This window comes from Zea mays, chromosome 9 (genome assembly GCF_902167145.1).
Source record: "Zea mays cultivar B73 chromosome 9, Zm-B73-REFERENCE-NAM-5.0, whole genome shotgun sequence".
Classification (NCBI taxonomy): domain Eukaryota; kingdom Viridiplantae; phylum Streptophyta; class Magnoliopsida; order Poales; family Poaceae; genus Zea; species Zea mays.
In genome coordinates this window covers 129,569,604-129,591,746 of record NC_050104.1, presented here as the reverse complement: position 1 = coordinate 129,591,746, position 22,143 = coordinate 129,569,604, and the positions used below count along the sequence as shown (strand labels likewise).

Sequence of the window (22,143 nt, the reverse complement as noted above, 5' to 3'; positions counted from 1 at the left end):
GTCCATGTTATGTAACTGCTGTGTACGTGAATAACTGATCCTGGCACGTACATGGTTCGCATTCGGTTTGCCTTCTAAAAACCGGGTGTGACAGCTCGGCCAAGGCGTCAGTGTCTGGGCGGTACCCTTGGAAGTTGAGCAGAAACTTGTCCCTGAGACTTCACCAGGAATCAATGGACAGCGGAGGCAATCTGGTGAACCAGGTGAGAGCTAGGCCCTCTAGGGCGATGATGAAAGACTTCGCCATTATGGCGTCGTCTCCTCCGGCGGATGCAACGGCGACCTGATAACTCATTATGTATTGCGCCGGGTCGGTGCTGTCGTTGTACTTGGGATAGGTCCCTGCTCGGAAGTTAGCTGGCCAAGGCGTCACTTGCAGGTGTGGCGCCAGGGGACTTCGCTCGTCGAGATAGTTGACCCCTTGGAATGGCGCGGCGTGCTGGAAGGTGTGGTCGCGCTGGGGGAAACGCGGGTCTTCCGGTTGTGGTCGGTGTTGCAGGGGTGGCCCATGCTGCAGGCCGAGGTGGCCTTCGCGCATGTCTTCCAGTTGTGCGCGCTGCTGGAGGGGTGGCCCTTGCTGCAGGCCAAGGTGGCCTTCGCGCTGCATCCGCGCGATCTCCCGCTCGAGGTCTTGGGCCTTCTGCTCTTCGTCGCGTATCATTTGCCGCACTTTGGCTAGTGCGGACACACGCTGGCGCTTGGCCTCCAGTATCTCTTTTTGCCTCTAGAGATTGCGGTTCTTGAGGCGCAGGGCGCGCAGCTGTAGCTGTTCTTCCGCTGAGACGCCGAGGACTTCACCATCCTCGGTGAGGTCCGCGCCTTCTAGTGGGGTGAAGCATGGGGGTGGCTGCGATTGTCCTTCCGGGCCGCAGGTGCGGAAAGTGTCGTCTTCGCAGGTGCGGGGAACATTGTCTTCAGTGGCCTCTTGGTGGGTGGATTGGGTGAGGGCGAGGGCCTTGCCCTTTCTTGCGGCGAGTAGTGCTGCCTTCGCAGCCTCATCAGCCTTCGGGTTAGCTCTCTTGGGTGCCATCGCGGGTGTTTTTCTCGTAGCACGAACGGTGGGCGCCAAATGTTGGTACCCTGCTCTCAGTTGCAAGGAGGCCAACGAGGGTGAACAGTGATGACAACAGGGTTACGTGCTAGAAGGCAATAGCTCTGTTTTTCTCGCCTCCCACGGGCACTGTGTGGGGGTATTTATAGGTACCTGAGCGCCCAGCGCCTTGTGCTAAAGACGCATGTGCCCTCAGCTACCTAGGTTATCCCCAGAATATTCCCATAAAGTGGGGTTACAGACTGTAATTACAGGGATGCCTTTACAAATTAGGCCCGTAACGCGCGGCGGCCACGCAGGGCCCGTTACGATGGGCTGGATCGCACGTGGGCCTCTGAGCTGGACGAGGCCGCACTGTGGGATGACGTCGTCGCCGGTCTTCGTCTGGTGCCGATCAAGCGAAGGGTGTCCCTGCCTGTTTTGTCTCTGTCAGACCAGCGGCTGCAGCGAAGGCTTCGAGCGAAGGGTGGCGTCTTTGCCTTCGCCCCAACACCTTGTTTTTGACGTAGGAAGAGAACATCCTCTTTTCCCCCGTCATGTGGTTCGTGCATCCGCTGTCGATAATCCAGCTTGAACCCCTGGATGCATAAACCTGCAAGGCAAATTTAGGCTTGGGTCTTAGGTACCCAACTCTTGTTGGGTCCTACAAGGTTAGTCACAATTGTCTTAGGGACCCAAATGCAAGTTTTGTCACCTTTGCATTTGGCCCCTAACTTCCTAGCCAATACCTTCTTACCCTTTCTACAAATGGCAAATGAAGCATTGCAAGCATGATATATTGTAGATGGTTCATTAACTTTCCTAGGAACATTAGCAACATTTCTCCTAGGCATATTATGAACAACATTTTTCCTACCAACATTTCTATCATGCACATAGGAAGAACTAGAAGCAAACATGGCATGAGAATCAAAAGTATCATATGCATCATAACTCCTATAAGCATTTCTATATTGTCTCTTGTCATGATACATAAACGCATGGTTCTTTTTAGCACTACTAGCCATGGGGGCCTTCCCTTTCTCCTTGATGGAGATGGGAGCCTTATGGCTTGTTAAGTCCTTGGCTTCCCTCTTGAAGCCAAGTCCATCCTTAATTGAGGGGTGTCTACCAATCGTGTAGGCATCCCTTGCAAATTTTAGCTTATCGAAATCGCTTTTGCTAGTCTTAAGTTGGTCATTAAGACTAGCTACTTCATTTTTTAATCTAGAAATTGAAACTAGGTGTTCACTATAGGCATCAATATCAAAATCCTTACACCTAGTGCAAATCATAACATGTTCTACACAAGAATTAGATTTATTTGCTATTTCTAATTTAGCATTTAAATCATTGTTAACACCTTGTAAAGTAGAAATGGTTTCATGACAAGTAGATAGTTCATAAGAAAGCATTTCATTTCTTTTAACTTCTAAAGCATAGGATTTTTGTGCCTCTACAAATTTATCATGTTCATCATACAACAAATCCTCTTGCTTTTATAAAAGCCTATCCTTTTCATTCAAGGCATCAATCAATTCATTGATTTTATCAATTTTATTTCTATCCAATCCCTTGAACAAGCTAGAGTAATCTATTTCCTCATCGCTAGAATCATCATTACTTGAAGAATCATAAGTAGTACTATCTCGAGTACATACCTTCTTCTCCTTCGCCATGAAGTATGTGTGATGCTTGTTGGGGAAGAGGGATGTCTTGTTGAAGGCAGTGGCGGCGAGTCCTTCATTGTCAGAGTCGGAGGAGGAGCAATCTGAATCCCACTCCTTTCCGATATGTGCCTCGCCCTTGGCCTTCTTGTAATTCTTCTTCTTCTCCCTCTTGTTTCCTTTTTCCTGGTCACTATCATTATCGGGACAGTTAGCAATAAAATGACCAAGCTTACCACATTTGAAGCATGAGCGCTTCCCCTTTGTCTTGGTCTTGCTTGGCTGTCCCTTGCGACCCTTAAGCGCCGTCTTGAAGCGCTTGATGATGAGGGCCATTTCTTCATCATTTAGCCCTGCCGCCTCAATTTGCGCTACCTTGCTAGGTAACGCCTCCTTGCTCCTTGTTGCCTTGAGAGCAGTGGGTTGAGGCTCATGGATTGGACCGTTCAATGCGTCGTCCACGTACCTCGCCTCCTTGATCATCATTCGCCCGCTTACGAATTTTCCAAGTACTTCTTCGGGCGACATTTTGGTGTACCTGGGATTCTCATGAATATTATTTACCAAATGAGGATCAAGAACGGTAAAGGACCTTAGCATCAGTCGGACGACGTCGTGGTCCGTCCATCGCGTGCTTCTGTAGCTCCTTATTTTGTTGATAAGGGTCTTGAGCCGGTTGTATGTTTGTGTCGGCTCGTCGCCCCTTATCATCGCGAATCGTCCAAGCTCGCCCTCCACCAACTCCATCTTGGTGAGCAAGGTGACGTCGTTTCCCTCATGTGAAATCTTGAGGGTGTCCCAGATCTGCTTGGCGTTATCCAAGCCGCTCACTTTGTGGTATTCATCCCTGCACAATGAAGCTAGAAGAACAGTAGTAGCTTGTGCATTCTTATGAATTTGCTCATTAATGAACATGGGACTATCCGAACTATCAAAGTGCATTCCACTCTCTACAATCTCCCATATACTAGGATGGAGAGAGAACAAGTGACTACACATTTTGTGACTCCAAAATCTGTAGCCCTCTCCATCAAAATGAGGAGGTTTACCAAGTGGAATAGATAATAAAGGAGCATTTGTACTTTGAGGAATACGAGAGTAATCAAAAGAAAAGTTCGAATTGACTGTTTTCTTTTTCTCGTAGTCGTCGTCGTCCTTTTGGGAAGAGGAAGATTCGTCGCTGTCGTAGTAGACGATCTCCTTGATGCACCTTGTCTTCTTCTTCTTCCCGTCTTTGCGCTTGTGGCCTGAGCCTGAGTCGGTAGGCTTGTCATCCTTCGGCTCGTTGAAGATAGACTCCTTCTCGTTGTTGTTGACCACCATCCCCTTTCCCTTAGGATCCATCTCTTCGGGCGATTAGTCCCTTCTTGAAGAGAACGGCTCTGATACCAATTGAGAGCACCTAGAGGGGGGGTGAATAGGTGATCCTGTAAAACTTGAAAACTTAAGCCACAACAACTTGGTTAAGTGTTAGCACAGTAAATGCCAAGTGGCTAGAGAGGAGTCTCAACAAAACACAATAACCACAAGAAATCAATCACAGAGATGGCACGGTGGTTATCCCGTGGTTCGGCCAAGACCAACGCTTGCCTACTCCACGTTGTGGCGTCCCAACGGACGAGGGTTGCAATCAACCCCTCTCAAGCGGTCCAAAGATCCACTTGAATACCACAGTGTTTTGCTTGCTTTTCTCAATCCCGTTTGCGAGGAATCTCCACAACTTGGAGCCTCTCGCCCTTACAATTGAAATTCACAAAGAAACACAGAGCAAGGGAGGATTAGCAACGCACACAAGACACAAGAATCAGAGTGTCAACACGCACACAAGTCGCAACAAGAGCTCGCAACACAACTCAATGAGTTCACAACTCCACTAGAGCTCTATATGCTATCACAATGAAACAAATGCGCAGAATCGAGGTCTTGGTGCTTAGAAATGTTGTAGGAATGCTTGGTGTCCTCCTCCATGCGCCTAGGGGTCCCTTTTATAGCCCCAAGGCAGCTAGGAGCCGTTGAGAGCAATCTAGGAAGGCTGATCTTGCCTTCTGTCGACTGGCGCACCGGACAGTTCGGTGCACACCGGACACTGTCCGGTGCCCGATTTCTTTCCAAAAATGGTGCAGTCGACTGTTGGCAGCCTGAGAGCCGTTGGCGCACCGGACATGTCCGGTGCACACCGGACAGTCCGGTGCCCCCTTCTAGCCGTTGGCTCGGCCACGTGTCCCGCGCGAATTGCGCGGCCGACCGTTGGCCCGGCCGACCGTTGGCTCACCGGACAGTCCGGTGCACACCAGACATTCCGGTGAATTATAGCCGTACGTCGTCGGTGAATTCCCGAGAGCGGCCACTTCGCTCGAGCCAGCCTGGCGCACCGGACACTGTCCGGTGCATCACCGGACAGTCCAGTGCTCCCAGACTCAGCAGAGTCTTGGCTGCTCGAGCCAAGACATTTCCAATTGGATTTTTCCTGTTTCCAGCACTTAGACACAATACATTAGTCCATAAAACAATGTACTAAGTCTGAGAAACATACCTTTATCCTTGATTTGTACTTTGTCCACCTTTTTACACTTAGGCACTTGTGTTGGGCACTAAACCACCAAAATACTTAGAAATGGCTCAAGGGCACATTTCCCTTTCACAACGCCGTTGGGGTGACCCAGTGAACCTCACGGTGGCGCTCCAGTCATAGGAAAGAGATCGGAGGTTGGTGAACAGTGGGCAGGTGCTTTGGGGTCGGGGGGTGCTCTGGCGAGCAATCCTGGCCGCTGTGGGGTTGATCCGGTGGACCGAGGCCGACGTGAGCTTTAGTGAGGGGTTGAGAGTGTCTGAGGCTGGGATTTGGGCACGGGGTGAGGCTGCAGTAGCCAGGCAACATGGAGACACGGTGGTCCGGTGTGTAACGGCTCCGACGAGCCCAAATTCACTACGGTGAGATGGAGTTAAGGCAAAAGAAGTACGGGGTGGGGTTCCGTACCTAGGGACGGTGCTCGGGGAGGCTTGGGGCGTCGGGGGGCTCCGGTCGGCCGGATGGCGAGGAAAAGAGGCGGCTGCGATTACCGGTCTGCACAGGGAGGGGGGTCAAACGTGGACGGGACAGTGAGGGCAGGAAAAGGGGAAACCGAGGCAGGTTCCCGGTATGTTGCACTCGGGCAGAGCTCACCGTGGCAAAGGTTACGGCAGCAGCTCGGCGACGATGGCGGAACGGCCTTGCGATGGCGGTGGCGCTGCTGCATGCTAGGTGAGGGAAATGGGCAGGGAGAGTGTGAATGAGAGGGCTAGGTGTGCTGGGGGTCCGGGGTTTTCACTATGAAGCCTGGGCGATGTGCGTTGGACGGGGATCGTGGGGTGCGGGCGCTGATAATTCGCGCGGAGCGCGAGACATGGGCGTGGTCGGTTGTTGGGAGGGGGATGAGGCTGACGAGTGGGACTAGGGCGTCAGTGGGCTGGCACGGGCGAGCGGGCAATGAACGCTGACAGGGTTGGGCCCATGGCACAGAGATAGGGAGAGAGCACGCACGGGCGCGGGGTGGCGCCGACAGGGCAGGTCCATGGGGCAGAGAGAGAAAGAGCGTCTGGGCACGGGGAAGGTGGGCCAGAGTGGGCCAAAAGGTCGAGGGGGAGGGGACTGCGAGATTCTTTTCCCTTTTGTTTTATTCTAAATTTCCACTTCCTTTTCTTTTATTCCCTCTTTTGAATTCAAATGCGAATGAGCCACAAATTCAAAAGGAAGCATCTCAAGCATATGCATCAAACAAAAGTAAAGTTTGGGGTTCAGCATGATGCAACATTTCATACACCCTTAGAGTTTTGCCTACTAGAGTATATTACATTTCCAAATAAAATAACCAATTCTCTTCTATAGGAAAAAAGAAATGGGGAGAGAGGAGAAGAGAAGTAACACCTGAATTTGGTGGATATTAGAGAAGAAATTTTATACCCCAATTTCAAGGTGTTACAACCGGACCGCCTGTACGGCTCAACGGCAAGGTCTCAGGAATTATATTTATAATTCATCAGACTAGGAACAATGGTGGTCAGGTGGTGCACGGGACCACCCACCAACGGGTGTTGCAACGGCTAGCTGACGTGGCACCCGGTTTGGTGGTGCACCGGATTGGTCTAGTGCTTGTCATCAGAAGGCAAGTTCCAATCAGATCATGGACTAGGGTCGCATGGAACCGGTCCGGAGGCGCACCATACCGGTTCGATGCCCCTAAGAAAGTGCAGATTTCCAGCAGCTTTGAGAAGGAAAGAGCAACGATTATAGGGCCTGGCGGCTATAAAAGGACCCCCTATGCGTCCTCTTTCAGTATACCTTTGGAGCAAACAAGTGTAAACTCAGTGCAAATCATTCATATCTCCCTCTCTTGTGTATTTCTCTCTAGAATTAGTGTTGTCGTAGTTATAAGCCAAGAGAAAGGAGAGGTGCTGCTAGAAAGAAGAGTGGTGATCTTGAGCAAGTAGAGTTACTCTGCCTGAGTGCTGTCGAGGAAGTTGAAAACAGCCACAACGCTACTGTAACTGTCAACAACATAGTGGAAGCCTCGATCTTCCACCTGGTGACAGATCTAAGCAAACGGAGGATGGAGTTGAAATAGACTCCAAGGCAGGTGGGCTAACTCCAACATGGATGTAGGCAAGCATTTTAGGTTTTGCCGAACCACATGATAAATCCATGTGTCACTTGTCTCTACTTTGCTCTATTTTATTCTGTCTCCCATTTAGTTTGATTTGCACTTCTATACTTATCTTTGAGACAAAGACTTTTATCTTGTTGCATCTACTCGAGTTAACTTCATTCCAATGTGATCCAAACTTCAAGTAGAGAAAGTTCTAATTTTAAGTGTTATTTTTATTCGTCTATTCACCCTCTCTAGACGACGGGCAAAGGGAACTTTAAGTGCTGGCATTGTCAATTTTGATTTGTTGTGGAAGATGGGTAAGGAGGCGCTGCTGCATGGGTTGCCCAAGCTCAAACACGTCAACTAGCTCTATGACGCATGCACTACCGGAATCGCAGGCTTTGCCGAGTGCCCGAAGCACTCGGCAAAGCCCCAAAAACACTCGGCAAAGGCTTTGCTGAGTGTCGCACTCGGCAAAGAAGGCTCGGCACACAGTGCATCGGCAAAGCCTTCTTTGTCGAGTGCTTTTTCTCGGGCACTCGGCAAAGAGGTTTGCCAAGTGCCAGAGAGCACTCGGCAAAGAAAAGCACTCTGCGTATCTGCAAGGTCTGATAAAATCAGCTTCTAGCAGCCGGTGGATTTCGTCCTTGATGCGTGGGAGAAGATCTGGATGAAATGTTCTAGCTCTTTGCTTGAAAGGTCTGAAACCAGATTTAATAGGCAGCCGATGCTCTACGATCTCTCGGCTTAATCCAGGCATCTCAGTGTAATTCCAAGCAAAGCAATATGAATATTCCTTCGATAGACCGATCATCTCATCTCTAGGATCGGTCTCCAGGGTCTTGTTTACAAAAGTCGGCCTTGGAGTTTTACCATCTCCTATGTCAATCTCCTCCAAAGGATCGACCGATGTAAACCCCTGTCCTAGTTTATCAAGTTCTCTGAATTCCTCTATCATGTTCCCCACAGAGGAATTAGATGATCTTTGTGTGACGGCAGACTTTCCGGTCTCGGGGACCGGATCATCCGTAATACTGTCCTTTTGCTGTGATATATGTTCGGTCTTAAAGTCCGAACCCTTTTGTGAAAGACCAGACCATCCGGCCTTGGAAGCCGAACTGTCCGTGACCAGAGACTCATGAACTTTGTGTGTATTCATCATTTAAACTTTATTTAGGATTTAGCCGATTCTCCATCGGCTCTAGCATTATAGGAATAAAACCTTTCTTATCTATACTTATGAATTGATAATAAGAAAAATCTACTCCTGTGAGACATGTAGCAGTCTCATAAGTCCAGAGTACAGGGGCATCGGCCACAGCGACGCAGGCCGATACATCAGCATGTACTTGTTCTATGTCATCGCCTACCCATTGTATTAGCATTTGATGTAATGTAGAAGGTATACATTGATTGGCGTGAATCCAATCTCTGCCTAGGATTAAACTATAATTTCCTTCTACATCAACGACGAAGAATGCAACAGCAAGGGTCTTAGTCCCGATGGTTAATTCAACGGACGTGACTCCCCTGGCTTTGATCGAACTATCAGTTCTAACACCGCTGAGGGTCATGTTGGTTTTGACAAGTTCGTCATCTTGTTTACCTAATTTTCTGTACAATAAATAAGGCATTAGATTTACAGCCGCCCCTCCATCTACCAACATCTTAGCAATCGGTATCCCATCAATGTGGCCGCGCACGAAGAGCGGCTTTAAATGATTTACCGATTCCTTTGGTTTAGTAAAGGCGGCTTCTTTAGGACCAAAATCAAACTGGGCAACAACAGGTTCATCGTCGCCGATAATAGTACAATCGGCGGAAAATGTAATAACATTTACATCCATACCTAGGCGTTCTGGAGAAGCCTCGTAGTCGACCAGGTCCTCTCCTAGTAGGTCATCCTCTTCCATTGATGTTGGCGTGTCGTTGGAGGCTTTCTGGTGAATAGCGGACAGTCCGCGCCTGGTGCAGGTTGTCCAGAGGCCTCCTGGTGAAGGACGGACGGTCCGCGCGCAGAGGCCGGACGGTCCGCGCCTGGTGTAGATTGTCCAGCCTTGCTAGCCGGGCTATCTGCCATACCTGCATGGTGCTGCACAAGTATTGTTTGATTTTCTATTTTTGTGGCCGTTTGTTTTTCCTCAACGGCCTTTGGTCTCCATTTCTTTTGCGGTGGCGGGTACTGTGGATGTGTGTCATTGAATATCTTTTCCGCCTCTTTCTCCTGGCTCTCCTTTGCTCTTAGGCGCTGTAATTTTCTCTTTTGGGACCATGTCAATCCCGCTGGGCACCATCGAGGCATGGAGTATTTTGGATCGGCTGTTTTGATGGTAGTCGTATCTTCTTTTTTGGTTGTATTGGCCGATTCACCAAAAATCATCGGCCCTTCACTTTCTTTTTGTATAACGACATCTGCTGTACCTATTTTGATAATGTCCTTTTTTGTCGTTCTTTTAGCTGCCGCAGGCATATGCCCCCCTGCCGGATTGGTCGGCCTTGGAGGCCGAGTAGTCCGGCAATCTTGTTGGGTCTGTGCCTGGTGGCCGGATTGAGCGGTGCTCAATCAGTCTTGTACTGGTGGCGCCAACCTGTCAAAAACAGATGTTTGGGGTGCCCCCCAGGCGGGGTACTGTTGCATCCCAAATGGATATGGTGGCATGCCCCACATTTGATTTGGGACATATGGTGGAGGTAGGTATGTGTATGGATATGGCATAGACGGATAAGGGGGTGGAGGTGTCCATGTCGGTATGTTAGGTCTCAATTGTACAGTATGACCTTTCATTTCTTCCGATTGGTGGGGTAATCCAATCGGCCTGACCTGACGTTGCTCATGAATGGGTGAGCGGGGTCGCTTTGCTGGCCGGTCACTGGGGCCAGCCTTCTTTTTCACGTATTTAGACAACAATTGATCGAAAGTCGGGCCAGGCTTGATCAGCCGACCAGCTGCTTTAAATGTATTTGTTTTCCACGTACCTATCTCTGGTCGTCGTGGTTTGAAGGTACGTGGTCGCTGCGAGTCCTGAGCATGGCCGGACCGTCCGCTGGAGTCCTCCGGACCGTCCGGAGAAGCGTCGGACCGTCCGCGTCTGGATGGCGGACTGTCCGCGATGCGTAGCACGGGTTTCCGCAACTGTCTCCCTGTCTGCGTTTGCCCCCCAGTGCTAGAGGCTGTGATGGTCACCTTTAGGGTCTCCCCTCCATCGGGAGTCTTCTCGGCCACCACTTTCCTGCAAGAAACTTTACAATCCCCATCGGCCTTTTTAGCATTGCGATGATTGTTTCTTTGCCTTTGCCTTTATTGGTTGTATTTGGTCGAACCAGAACTTTCTTGCCCTCGAAGTCGATCATGTTCATCGGAAAGGGCTCTGTATCCACCTGCATTTCCTGAAATTTCAATCGTCCTTCGTTAATGGCCGATTGAATCTGTCACCGAAATACATTACAATCATTAGTGGCATGAGAAAATGAGTTATGCCACTTGCAGTACGCACGACGTTTTAGCTCGTCGGCGGATGGAACAATGTGATTTATTTTAATATTGCCATTTTTGAGTAATTCATCAAATATTTTATCACACTTACCAACATTAAACGTAAACTTAACCTCCTCTTGCCGTTTCTTTTGAACCGGCTGTAAGGAGGAACAAGCCGAAGATTTGGCCTGCTTTGGCCAAACCATTTCAGCAGCATACACTTCTGCTGATTCGTCATCTGAGCTACTTTGGTCGCATTCTACTATATGTACATTGTGACGAATTGTTTTAGCAGTTTCTTTGCTCCAGCTTTCACAAGCCAAAGCTCTCTAGTGTAACTGTGCTAGTGTAAAAAATTGGATGCCTTCTAATCTTTCTTTTAAATAATATCGTAGACCATTAAAGGCTAATCCTACTAGCTGTTTTTCTGCTAAATGAATTTGAAAGCATCAGTTTCTTTTATCTCAGAATCTCCGGATGTAATCATTAACCGATTCATCTTTTGTCTGTCGCAATGACACTAAATCTACCAAATCCAACTCATAGTCACCAGAGAAAAAATGATCATGAAATTTTTGTTCTAGATCCCCCCATGATGAAATGGAATTAGGAGGTAAAGTGGCATACCATGCAAATGCAGTTCCTGTTAGAGATAATGAAAATAAACGCACGCGAAATGCCTCTGTGTCGGCCAATTCTCCCAATTGTGCTAAGAACTGGCCTATATGTTCGCGCGTGTTTTTCCCTTGATCACCCGAAAATTTTGCGAATTCGGGTATTCTAGTTCCCTGTGGGTACGGGTGGTGATCAAATCAGCTGTCATAAGGTTTCCGATATGATTGCCCCCCAGGGACCATGCTTACTCCGAGCTTATCTCGGAACGCCCCGGCTATTTCTTCCCTCACTATATCAATGGCAGCCGGTGCAAGACCACCGGTTCTCTGGTCAAACATAGGTGGGGTTGGTTGTATGTTAGTAGGTTGTCTTTCCCCCCATTGGTTTGAGCTAAGTGGTGCATTTCCATTTACCCTATATGGCTCATAGGTTTGATCGTTTCTTTCCGGCCTTCTAGGTGGGGCCGAAAAGCTTTCCTGGGCTCTAGATCCTGAATTAATGGGCTGGTGCACTGCATAGTGTGATGGGAAGTGTTGCTGGGACAGGCGAGGATTCAGGTAATAATCCTCCTCAAAAGACTCATGCGCGGACTGTCCGGATACGTACCCGGACCGTCCGTGGTTATATGCGGACCGTCTGTCGTTGTATGCGGACCGTTCGACTAGGTAGTTTGGGTTCTGTGTCATATGTGGTGGCTCGGGTGCGTGTCTGGGTACTTCATTAAAAATGGGTCCGGCCGTGGCTGGCCCGGATGGTCCGCGCTCACGTGCGGACGGTCCCTACATGTGCCGATCGGCTGTTTTGCTGCCGATTTGCGGTTGTTCAGGGTACGTGTCCATCGGCATCCCATAAAGGGGTTGTGACTGGTCGTGACAACCTACAGCCGATGTATTACGCGTGTTACCCCCTAATTCTACCTCGTGTGATGGAAAATTTGCAATGCTAGATTTGTCAAATGCACGCGCTAATCTCCTATAGTCGTTTTGCATATCCCCTATGATATTTTGCATTTGTTCACACTGTTCATCTACATAATTCTTAAGAGATTGCAGCTCGTTTGTATTACTTACATTGGGGATGTCTGGTGTGGGTCGCAGTGAAGCCGAATCTGTCGCCCGATGTCGGACGACTTTGTTGTTCCTGTCCACTTTGAAGTTGGCCAAGAACCTCGCTTTTGCCTCCTAGATCATCTGCTCCTTGTGCTCCTCGAACTGGAGCTGTTCGTCAGCCGGCAATGTGTCCCAAGTCGGCTCTATGATGTTGCTTGGGGAAATATCAGAGCTATCCCTTGAACCGGCCATTGAGGGCCGATTTGATGACTCTGTATTTGTCTTCCCCAGCGGAGTCACCAAAAAGTATGTTGACGCTTTTTCGGAGCGCCAAATACTCAAGAAGAACCGGCGGCGGTGCTCTCAGGTCAGGCGCTGACGGTCCGCGGCCTGGGGCCCGACGGTCCGCGACCTGGCGCAGGGGCTAAGGTTTCCTGCCTGACGGCCGGACGGTCCGCGCCCTAGGGCCGGACGGTCCGCGCGTGCGCAGGGGCGGCGGAAGATCGCCGGCGGCGCCTGGATCTCGCTCCCGGGAGGGACCTCGTTGGGGAGGAGAGATCCTAGGGGTTGTCTAGGCTCGGGCCGGCCGACCTAGACTCCTCTAATCGGCATAGAGTCGAAGAGAGGCGGAGAATTTGGGGATCGAGAGGCTAAACCTAAACTAGACTAGAACTACTCCTAGGATAAAATGCGAAATAGAAGTTGTATTGATTCGATTGATGATTACAAATCGGCCGTATGCCTCTCTTTTTATAGAGGAGGGGGGCTGGACCCTTTACACGACTAGATTCCGAGCTAATTCCGCAAATCTAGCCAACAAATATAGCACAAAACTCGGAACCCTAATCTACTCTGCGTAGGCGCGGACCGTCCGGCCCACAGGCGCGGACCGTCCGGCCCACAGGCGCGGACCGTCCGGCCCACAGGCGTGGACCGTCCGGCTTCAGGGCCGGACCGTCCGCTGGCTCTTTTTGGTGCCAAACAGGCACAAGTCAAGATCATCGCACCAAACCTGAAGAAGTTGGATGATCACATGCAACGCATATTAAATTTGTTGGCTATGTGCTAGGATCATTGGCATACTGGGTCTACGATATGGTGGCAAGAAGAGTGCATAATTAATAGTTGTGATGTGATCTTTAACGAGCAAGTAAGCTAGGCATGGGATTGTGAGCAGCACGAGTTGGACAATGAAAATTTTGTCATCAAATCCTTGCAATCTTTGGTGAGCATGGTACCAGGTGTATCAGCGGTGGTGAATTCCACTCTGACACTATCAACAACCACATCTGAATCGAACATCTTCAGCAGCGAGTCAACCGAGAGCTGGGTCTATAGCGATGCTAACGAGTCCACTAGAGATGCAAGTCACTTCATCCTCATCAAAGGTCTGTAGCTGCCACAACGACCCAATTCGTTTTACCTCCCTTGAGAGCAGGTGACAGTTTGGATGTAGACCATGACGACGTGCCTCGTGGTATCATCACATGGAGAACATGTTGGGCTAAGCTACACAAGGAGCTGTTGCTGATAGATGGCGAGGAGCCCACAACATTTGCACAATAAAAGCAAGGAGAGGTATGGCATCACACAATGCAAGATGAGATCAACTCAATTGAGGAAAATCAAACCTAGAAGCTAAAGGATCCGCCTCTTGGATATCGACCCATAGGGATAAAATGGGTGCACAATGTCAAGAAGAATGCAATAGGGCGTGTAGTCAAGCACAAGGCATGTCTGGTAGCTAAAGGCTATGTGTAGATAGAAGGTGTGGACTCTGGTGAAGTTTCCATGCTAGTGGCTCGACTTGATTCGGTCAGACTACTTTTTTTGTTGCTACATAGGAAGAGTGGATAGCACATCACATGTATGTCAAGTTGGCATTCTTGAATGGTGAACTAGAAGAAGAGGTGTTTGTTGTGCACCCCCTGGCTTTGTTGTTGAAGGGAAAGAGAACAAGGTTTACAAACTAGTCAAGGCTCTGTATGGACTTTGGCAGGCACCAAGAGCCCAAAACATAAAATTGGACAATACTTTGAAGAATATCATCTTTGTTCAAAGTCCCTTTGAACATGGCCTGCAATAACCCTATTGTGTGTTTTATGTAGATGATTTGATCATAATTGGCTGTAGTTGCAAGGAAGCGGATGAATTCAAGAGGCAGATGAAGAGGGAATTCAAGATGAGTGACCTCAAGCCTTTGAGTTTTTACTTGGGGATTGAAATCTAATTGGCAAGAGGTGTGATCACCTTGAGCCAAGGAGCCTATGCTGAAAGGATAGTAGAGAAAGCTGGTTTGGTAGGATGTAATCGTTGTACAACACAAATGATGACTAGGACCAAGCTAAGAGAGGACATCATAGCCCCTTCAGTCAATGGCACTGAATACAAGAGCTTGGTGGGAAATCTTAGATACTTTGTGAACATCATGCAAGACTTGGCTTATGTAGTGGGTTATATGAGCCACTGATTCATGGAGAGACTAACTAAGGATTGTCATGCTACTATGAGGGTGCTATTGTGAGGCGCATTGTATGGTACATACCAGACACAATTGACTATGGGTGTCGGTATGTGATGGGTGACGATTGGAGGTTGAAGGGTTACAATGACAACGAGTGGACTGGAGATGTTGACAAGATAAAGTGAAGTGTTGTATACTCTCGGCAACAATACTACCAGTTGGCAATCTTTGAAGTAGAAGGTGGTGGCTCTCTCAACATGTGAAGCTAAATACATTGCAGATGCTTCTGGTGCATGTTAGGGCATATGGCTAGGACGACTGCTGGGAAATCTTTTGGGGACACCACCTCATGTCGTTGAACTCATGGTGGACAACAAATTTGTTGTGGCACTCATGAAAAACCCAGTGCATCATGATCAAAGAAAACATATTCAAATCAAGTATCATTTCATCAGAGATACAATGGATATCGGGGACATTAGGTTGGTTAGCATTAGCACAACAGGGCAACTCCCTGATCTTCTGACTAAGGCGCTGCCAAGAGCACGATTTCAGGAACTACGAGATATGTTACATAGTTTTATTAGGGCCACAAGCATAGAGGGAGAATTGTTAGTGGATAATCTTGAGCCCATTTAGTTGGGTTTTCAGTTAGGCCCCATGCATGAGCTGTGGAGCCAAGTGCATGGTGGGTAGAAGGTCGTGGGCTAGTTTGTTGCTTGTGCCTGAGAATAGATCGATGTGAGCGAGTCGCGCGAGGGCACTCTTTGTTGTGCGGGTCGTGGGGATGGACGCGACCGTAAGCAAGGCGTTGATGTATATCCATGTGTATTTGTTTGATTTTAGGGCTTGTTCGGTTTGATGCTAATCCATGTGAATTGGGTGAGATTGAGTCGGTTTAAATCCATAGTAAGTCAAAATACACCTCAATATACCACAATCTCCTCTAATCCATATGGAATGAAAATAACCGAACAAGTCCTTAATCAATAAGAAGAACATAAAATGCAGCATGTTTTAGGCGTTGTCCAAAACATCATGTGTGTTTCTATGATTGCATTGGAGTTCTTGCGCTACAGTCTAAGTGTTCGATACCGGTGCAAATTGTCGGGCATTGAGCAGACAATTGTGATGTTATGCTCGCAAGTGGAAGTGAATTTGAGCACTGGGCATAGTTGAGCGGGCACACAATGAGTGTAGGAGATGGCAGTGTGTTCCTCCGTCCATCGTAGAGAAGAAACATCAACGAGGAGCCGAGACAGCCATGACGACAGTGATAGTCAAAATAGATTAGGTTCTTCTCGCCTTGGAGCAAGCATAATAAGATGATGTAAGCAAGCTGCAATAGATGTCACATCAGATTTGTGGTAACATGGAAGAAAGAGAAGTAGAGAGAGGAAATCGGGTTGCTCACTAATAACCAACTGAAAATAGATTGTTCACGGACTCCAGGACAATTTTTTTGAGAGGAAGAGGTGGACACAATATTAAATATACAACTTATATCATTGGAGAGTTACTATATAACTAGGTTTTTTATTGGCGGTATACGATATGGCAACATTATAAAGCCTGTTGTAGACTATATCATAAAGCAGAGATATATTTAGTACCGGTTTTAGCAAAGAATATGTGCTAAAGTTCAACTCTGGTTGGAGATACCAACCGATACTTAAGATCCTCAAGCTAGAACAAAAAATGGAGACGCCTTGCTAGAACCGGTATAAAAGGCTATTTTCGTTTTCGTCTATAAGTTTAGGGTTCCCACTTAAATTAATTTAGTGTTAGTTTTTAAAAAGAATCGGTATTAAAGGTCATACCTAGATTTTTTCCAAGTGTTTATATCGGTTCGATACTAAATATTCTCTGATTGTCCCTAAGAACTTTTGGTTCACGCCCAAACCTTTTTCCCTAGAAATTTGACTTTTCTCAAGCCTTTTCTCATTCGTAAGCACCATCATTGAGTGTTTGATTCTAAGGGTATGTTTGGTTTACTTGTGAGCTCTCTGCTGTGAAAAAACTGCTATGAGAAAAAAGTTGAAATTTGTTTGGTTCAAACTGTTATGAGTTGTTCACTATAAACAAATTGTATAGTGTTTATATGCAATTTATTTAACTATATCTCTTGATCAATATATCTAATTTAAAACATATTTTATATTTATGTTCATAGTATTTTTACAAATAAATAAAATTTACAATTTCATTTTAATGATTTTTATTTAAAATAATTTTGTTTTATTTATTATATCACTTAATTGTTTTTAGTTCCAATTTGTTGCATCTGTTTATTAATATAACAAACTTGAATAAGCAGCAAAAGCAAGGTCCAAGTTGCTTTCAGATTTATACTAAAAAAAGCTACCTTTTCAAAACAGTTGCAGAAAAACTGAACCCCCGGTCCAAAGGCACCCTAAGGACAACACATGCAATTGTTATTAAAGCCTTTCCTTTAGTACTGGTTCATGCAACCAGGAGTCCGGACGAAAGATTAACACTTTTAGGGTTGATTTGATGACAAAGGGATCACGGGGGGATTGGAGGGGATTGAGGGGGAAATGAACTAATTTCCCCCTCAATCCCCTCCAATCCTCTCGTGATCCCGGGTCACCAAATCAGCCCTTAGGTTATGTTTGAAACATCTAGATCTAATAGTTACCTCCTAAAATTAATGTCGAGGTTCCAAACACCATCAACTAAGCTAAAAATTAATTCATTAACTTGTTCGACCTAGTTAATAATTTGTGAGTTAGCTAATTATTAGCTCTAGGGTTTCTAAACAGGGTCTTAGTCTAGTTTACCCAGTATCAATTGAGAATCTAATACTCTAGTCAGTTCCTAATCGACAATGACAGTTTTTTACCCGCAATTTTTTTATAGAGGAAACAAACCAAATACCTTTTTCCGAAGAGAAGACATGGCAGTGGGTAAGGTACCAAATGGGTACATAAAGTCATACCCATACCCACTAGAGAAAAAATATCACATATTCATACACACTACTCATTATAGATACAAAATTACGCCATACACACACCACAGGTAACGACTACCTATCGAGTACCCATACCCAACTAACATTACAGTAGACATGATCATTTGAATCGCAAAAGTAAGTACTAAATACAAAATGTTGCAGCCACGCACCTCATCAATACTGAAAGATGCTAAAATAACATATTATCTTTGCGCTAGCAATGCCAAATTTATCGAACCCAATATAATTTTATCACAAAGTCAACGACATTGAACATTACATGGTAACATCATACAAGCCCATGCATAAGAGAGAACAAGCTCATTAATCTAGACCCACTTGTTATATGTTAGCGGGTTTTCGGTAGCGGATATTGGACAAGAGAGAACATACTCACATACCTAATATAATTTTTACACGTCGAGTATCGGGTTTTAGATATCCATTGTAATAATCCTAAGCATGGAGCTGCAAAAAGATGACTAGTTCTGAAGTGCTCTAGCTCTTCTTTTCCGGAGAAAGAGCTTAGGAGGAGGGGAGCTGCCAAGGAGACTCCTAATTTCATGGACATGGCGGCGGCCATGAAGAGTGGGCTCAGTTGGAAATCGGCCCTACGGTTGGCATAGAAGCCCAGTTCGCGGCCCGGCCGGACACGGCGCTCCGTCCGTTCCACCCGTAGCTTGCGTTGGCGTTGCATTCCCAGCTGCCCAGCTCCACAGGGTGATTCGTTTTCTCTCTCCTGCCCGTTTGCTAATTTTGGTTGCATTGCATGCCGAGCTGAGATCCTTCCCAACGAACCGCGCATATGCAGCATGACCTCCTCCCTCCTCCCTCCCTCACAGCTGCTTCCTCTCCTCCTCCCATCTACTGCTACTTTAGCTGCTCCTGCTCGTCCATCACATACACGCACATAAGCTTCCTCTCGCAAGCTCATCGATCGATCGTTCGCGCGCGCGCGGGGTTGGACTGCATTGCATGGATCCTGGCCACCTCCAATCTCTTCTTCTTCACTTGACCCTGCTTCTCTCCTTCCACCCACTTCCATCCCCAGCTTTCTTGGCCGATCGATCTTGATCCATCCGCCGCCGGTGCGATCAATTAACCTGTGATCGATTCATCGTCAACCACGCATACCATGGGGGATGCTGTGGCCGTTAGTACCAGCGCCACTCGTCACAGCTGCAAGGTGTGCCGGAAGGGCTTCCCCTGCGGCCGCTCGCTTGGCGGCCACATGCGCTCGCATTCTCTCGCCGAGGTGGAGACGGCACTAGACGACGACGACGACGACGACGGCGGAGAGGAGCAGCAGCAACGACGTGCCTTTGATTGCATGACGGCCCCGGGTGCCGGGGGTTACGGGTTGAGGGAGAACCCGAAGAAGACGCGGCGCCTCTCGAGCCTCGACGACTGCAACAGCAGTGGCCACGGTGAGCTGTTATCGTCATGCGTGTCAGAGGTGGACCACGATCGCCATCGCCACCGTGCGAGAAGCGGTCTCGTCATGGATCTGGAACTGGAGCGGGAGCAGGAGCAGGAGGAGTACATCGCGCTAACTCCTACGAAGCCGGCTTACGGCCTGATGCCGCAGCCAAGGCGAAAACGACGCTCCATGCGCGTGCCGGCCGCCGTCGACACGGAGCCAGAGGACGTCGCGCTTTCCCTCATGATGCTGTCGCGTGACATCATAGAACGCCGGCGGTGTTCCAGGGCCACGGCGGAGGAGGACAACGCTAGGCGAGAGCGAGACTACCGGTACCATCAACACACCGACTGCAATGACGATGCCAAGATCAACAAGAGGAAGCATGATCACAGCCTCGTCATCGACGAGAAGCGGGGCCGGTACGAGTGCCCTGGCTGCAGGAGGGCATTCCAGTCCTACCAAGCTCTCGGCGGCCACCGCGCCAGCCACAAGCGGATCAATAGTAACTGCAGTATCGCCAAGCCTGTGGTCGACCAACGACCGGAGCGAATTGTCGAGACCAACATCTCCTCGTTTAACATCAACTACACCACTCACATGGCTACTACAGCGGTGGTGGCCTTGAAGGCGAAGTCACACAAAGCGATCAAATTCGAGTGTCCCATCTGTTTTAGAGTGTTTGGCTCGGGTCAGGCGCTCGGTGGACACAAGCGGTCACACTCCATTGCCGGTGAGCTCTATGAACGCGCACATGCTGACGGAGACGAAGACATTGATGACTACGATGACCAACCTCTCATCTCTAATAGATTTCTTGATCTCAATCTGCCAGCACCAGGAGTTGACGAATGAAGTATGGTTGGTTCGAATGTTAATCTTCAAAGAAAAGATGTGGTATATATAGAATTATAGTTTCAGGTTCAATTCATTCTTTAAAGATTTAACTTACAAATAATCTTTTATTGGGTGAGATGTACCATGATTAGGTTCATCAATAATTCACCTACATTTTCTAAATTCTTTTTACTAGTTTTTGTTCAGCGTATTTACATAGAGTAATAAGCATATCATGATCTTAGTGTTCAACCCTCAGATGATTCAGTGAACAATTTCCAATTTCACTTAGCATTACATCTTCTCAAATCTCAAGTTTATAGAGTGACTAGTCACTAGTGAGGTGTCCGTACATTGCGGTAGTATATTTCTATATATCATACCTTGTTTAAATAATACCCTTCAAAAATATATAGTTGTTTAAACACGTTACAATGATTTGTGTTTCATATGTTTCATATTCGAGCCAAAACCACGATTTGGCGGGTGGAATTCCCCTTACTAGGAGCTAATTTCTTGTATTAAGGTAACGAAGCTATTTGGGATGCAACTGCTCTTCTTAGGAGCGGTTCCGTCCAAAAGATTTTAAGGGGCCAAATGGTTTAATATTTAAGCTTATTTTTTATTTTTAGAACCACTCTATTTTATATGTAGTCAATTCAAATAATAACAAACTGATAGCGGAGGGGCTCTGTTCCACCATACTTTGCAACCAAACGCTACCTAAGTGATAGAGCTGGCGGAGCTTATGGCGTCACGGCATGGGGCGACGGCAACGTTGATCACGTTCACGTCCACGGCGTCGGCCACACAGCGTGCGTTCCTGGCATCGCTATCGCCCGCGACGACTTCGTTCTCCCTCCCGCCCGTCGACCTCTTCGACCTGCCCTGCGGCGCTACCATCAAGACACCCATGTCGAAGGAGTGCCCGCGTTTGGTGCCCGCGCTGACCGATGTCCTCGTCGGCGTACCATGGGGGCGCCTCCCGGTGTTCGTGGCTGACCTCATCGGCGCCGACTTCCTGGACGCAGCTCGCGCCACGGGGGTCCCATGGAGGTGCATTGTGTTCCCCACCAACCTCCACGTGCTCACGCTCATCCTCCACCTCCCATACCTGGACAAGGACAATGTGTAACACCTACAATCCTATTTTTTGAATCAAGGAAAAAGCCTCCAAAAAAGAATTAGAATAAATAATCTTTTATTAGGAGTTTCTTGCTTTTTGAAATGATTCTCCTGGAATAATTCAATGGTATATTAAAATTCTTCAAGTTCAAATTTGAACCTATAAACCAAGAAAACTAAAGACTCGGAAAAGAAACAACTAGAAGGTTTCAATTTGTTTAAATTCATTAAATCACTTCTTCCATGGATTATCCATGCTAAAATGTTAATAAATATTTAATACAAAGAAATTGTACTCTGCATCTCATGCTGGTATTTTTCCTGTGCATCTATTTTTGAAAACCTGAATTCATAATTTAAAGTTAAAACTGAAACAGAAAATTAATTAGAAAATAAAATAGGAAAAGAATTAAAAAAGGAAAGGGCTCCTTCTCGGCCTCATGGGCCGAATTGCCCCAATCCACTTCACCACGGCCCACTTAACCTTCATCGCCAGCCAACTCCCGTTGCCCGGCACCGACACCTAGGCCCTGGACGCCAGACTCACCACTCCTGCCTCACCCTGAGTCACTTACGTGTGGGCCCGCATTTCAGTTGCACCAAGACCACGCGACTAGGACCGTCCCTCCCTCTCTGGTTTTCGGGACCCAGCTGCCAGTACCTCAACTTATCAGCCGCGCGCGTATATCGCTGGTACACTGACTCGTGGGTCCAACCTGCCAGCTTCTTCATCGTAACAATCGTGCGCTGGCTCGGTTGTCAACGACCGCTGAGCTTTTCGCCGGCCAAATCCATCCATGCCCCGAACTCGGGACCGTTCCTGGGGTATTTATAGGAGGCCGCAAGCCCCCCACCCCCT

General features: G+C 47.8%; 1 protein-coding gene across 1 annotated transcript; it reads left to right on the top strand.

The window, feature by feature from the left end:
- Positions 1–18,799: 18,799 nt before the first annotated feature.
- On the top strand, positions 18,800–20,342 carry LOC103639055 (zinc finger protein ZAT4). The gene has a single exon (XM_008661844.2). The coding sequence runs from the start codon at positions 19,038–19,040 to the stop codon at positions 20,175–20,177; it is 1,140 nt and encodes a 379-aa protein (XP_008660066.1). The 5' UTR covers positions 18,800–19,037; the 3' UTR covers positions 20,178–20,342.
- The last annotated feature ends 1,801 nt before the right edge of the window (positions 20,343–22,143 follow it).

Coding starts and splice junctions, on each gene's coding strand:
- LOC103639055 (XM_008661844.2), top strand. CDS start 19,038: ATGGGGGATGCTGTGGCCGTTAGTACCAGCGCCACTCGTCACAGCTGC.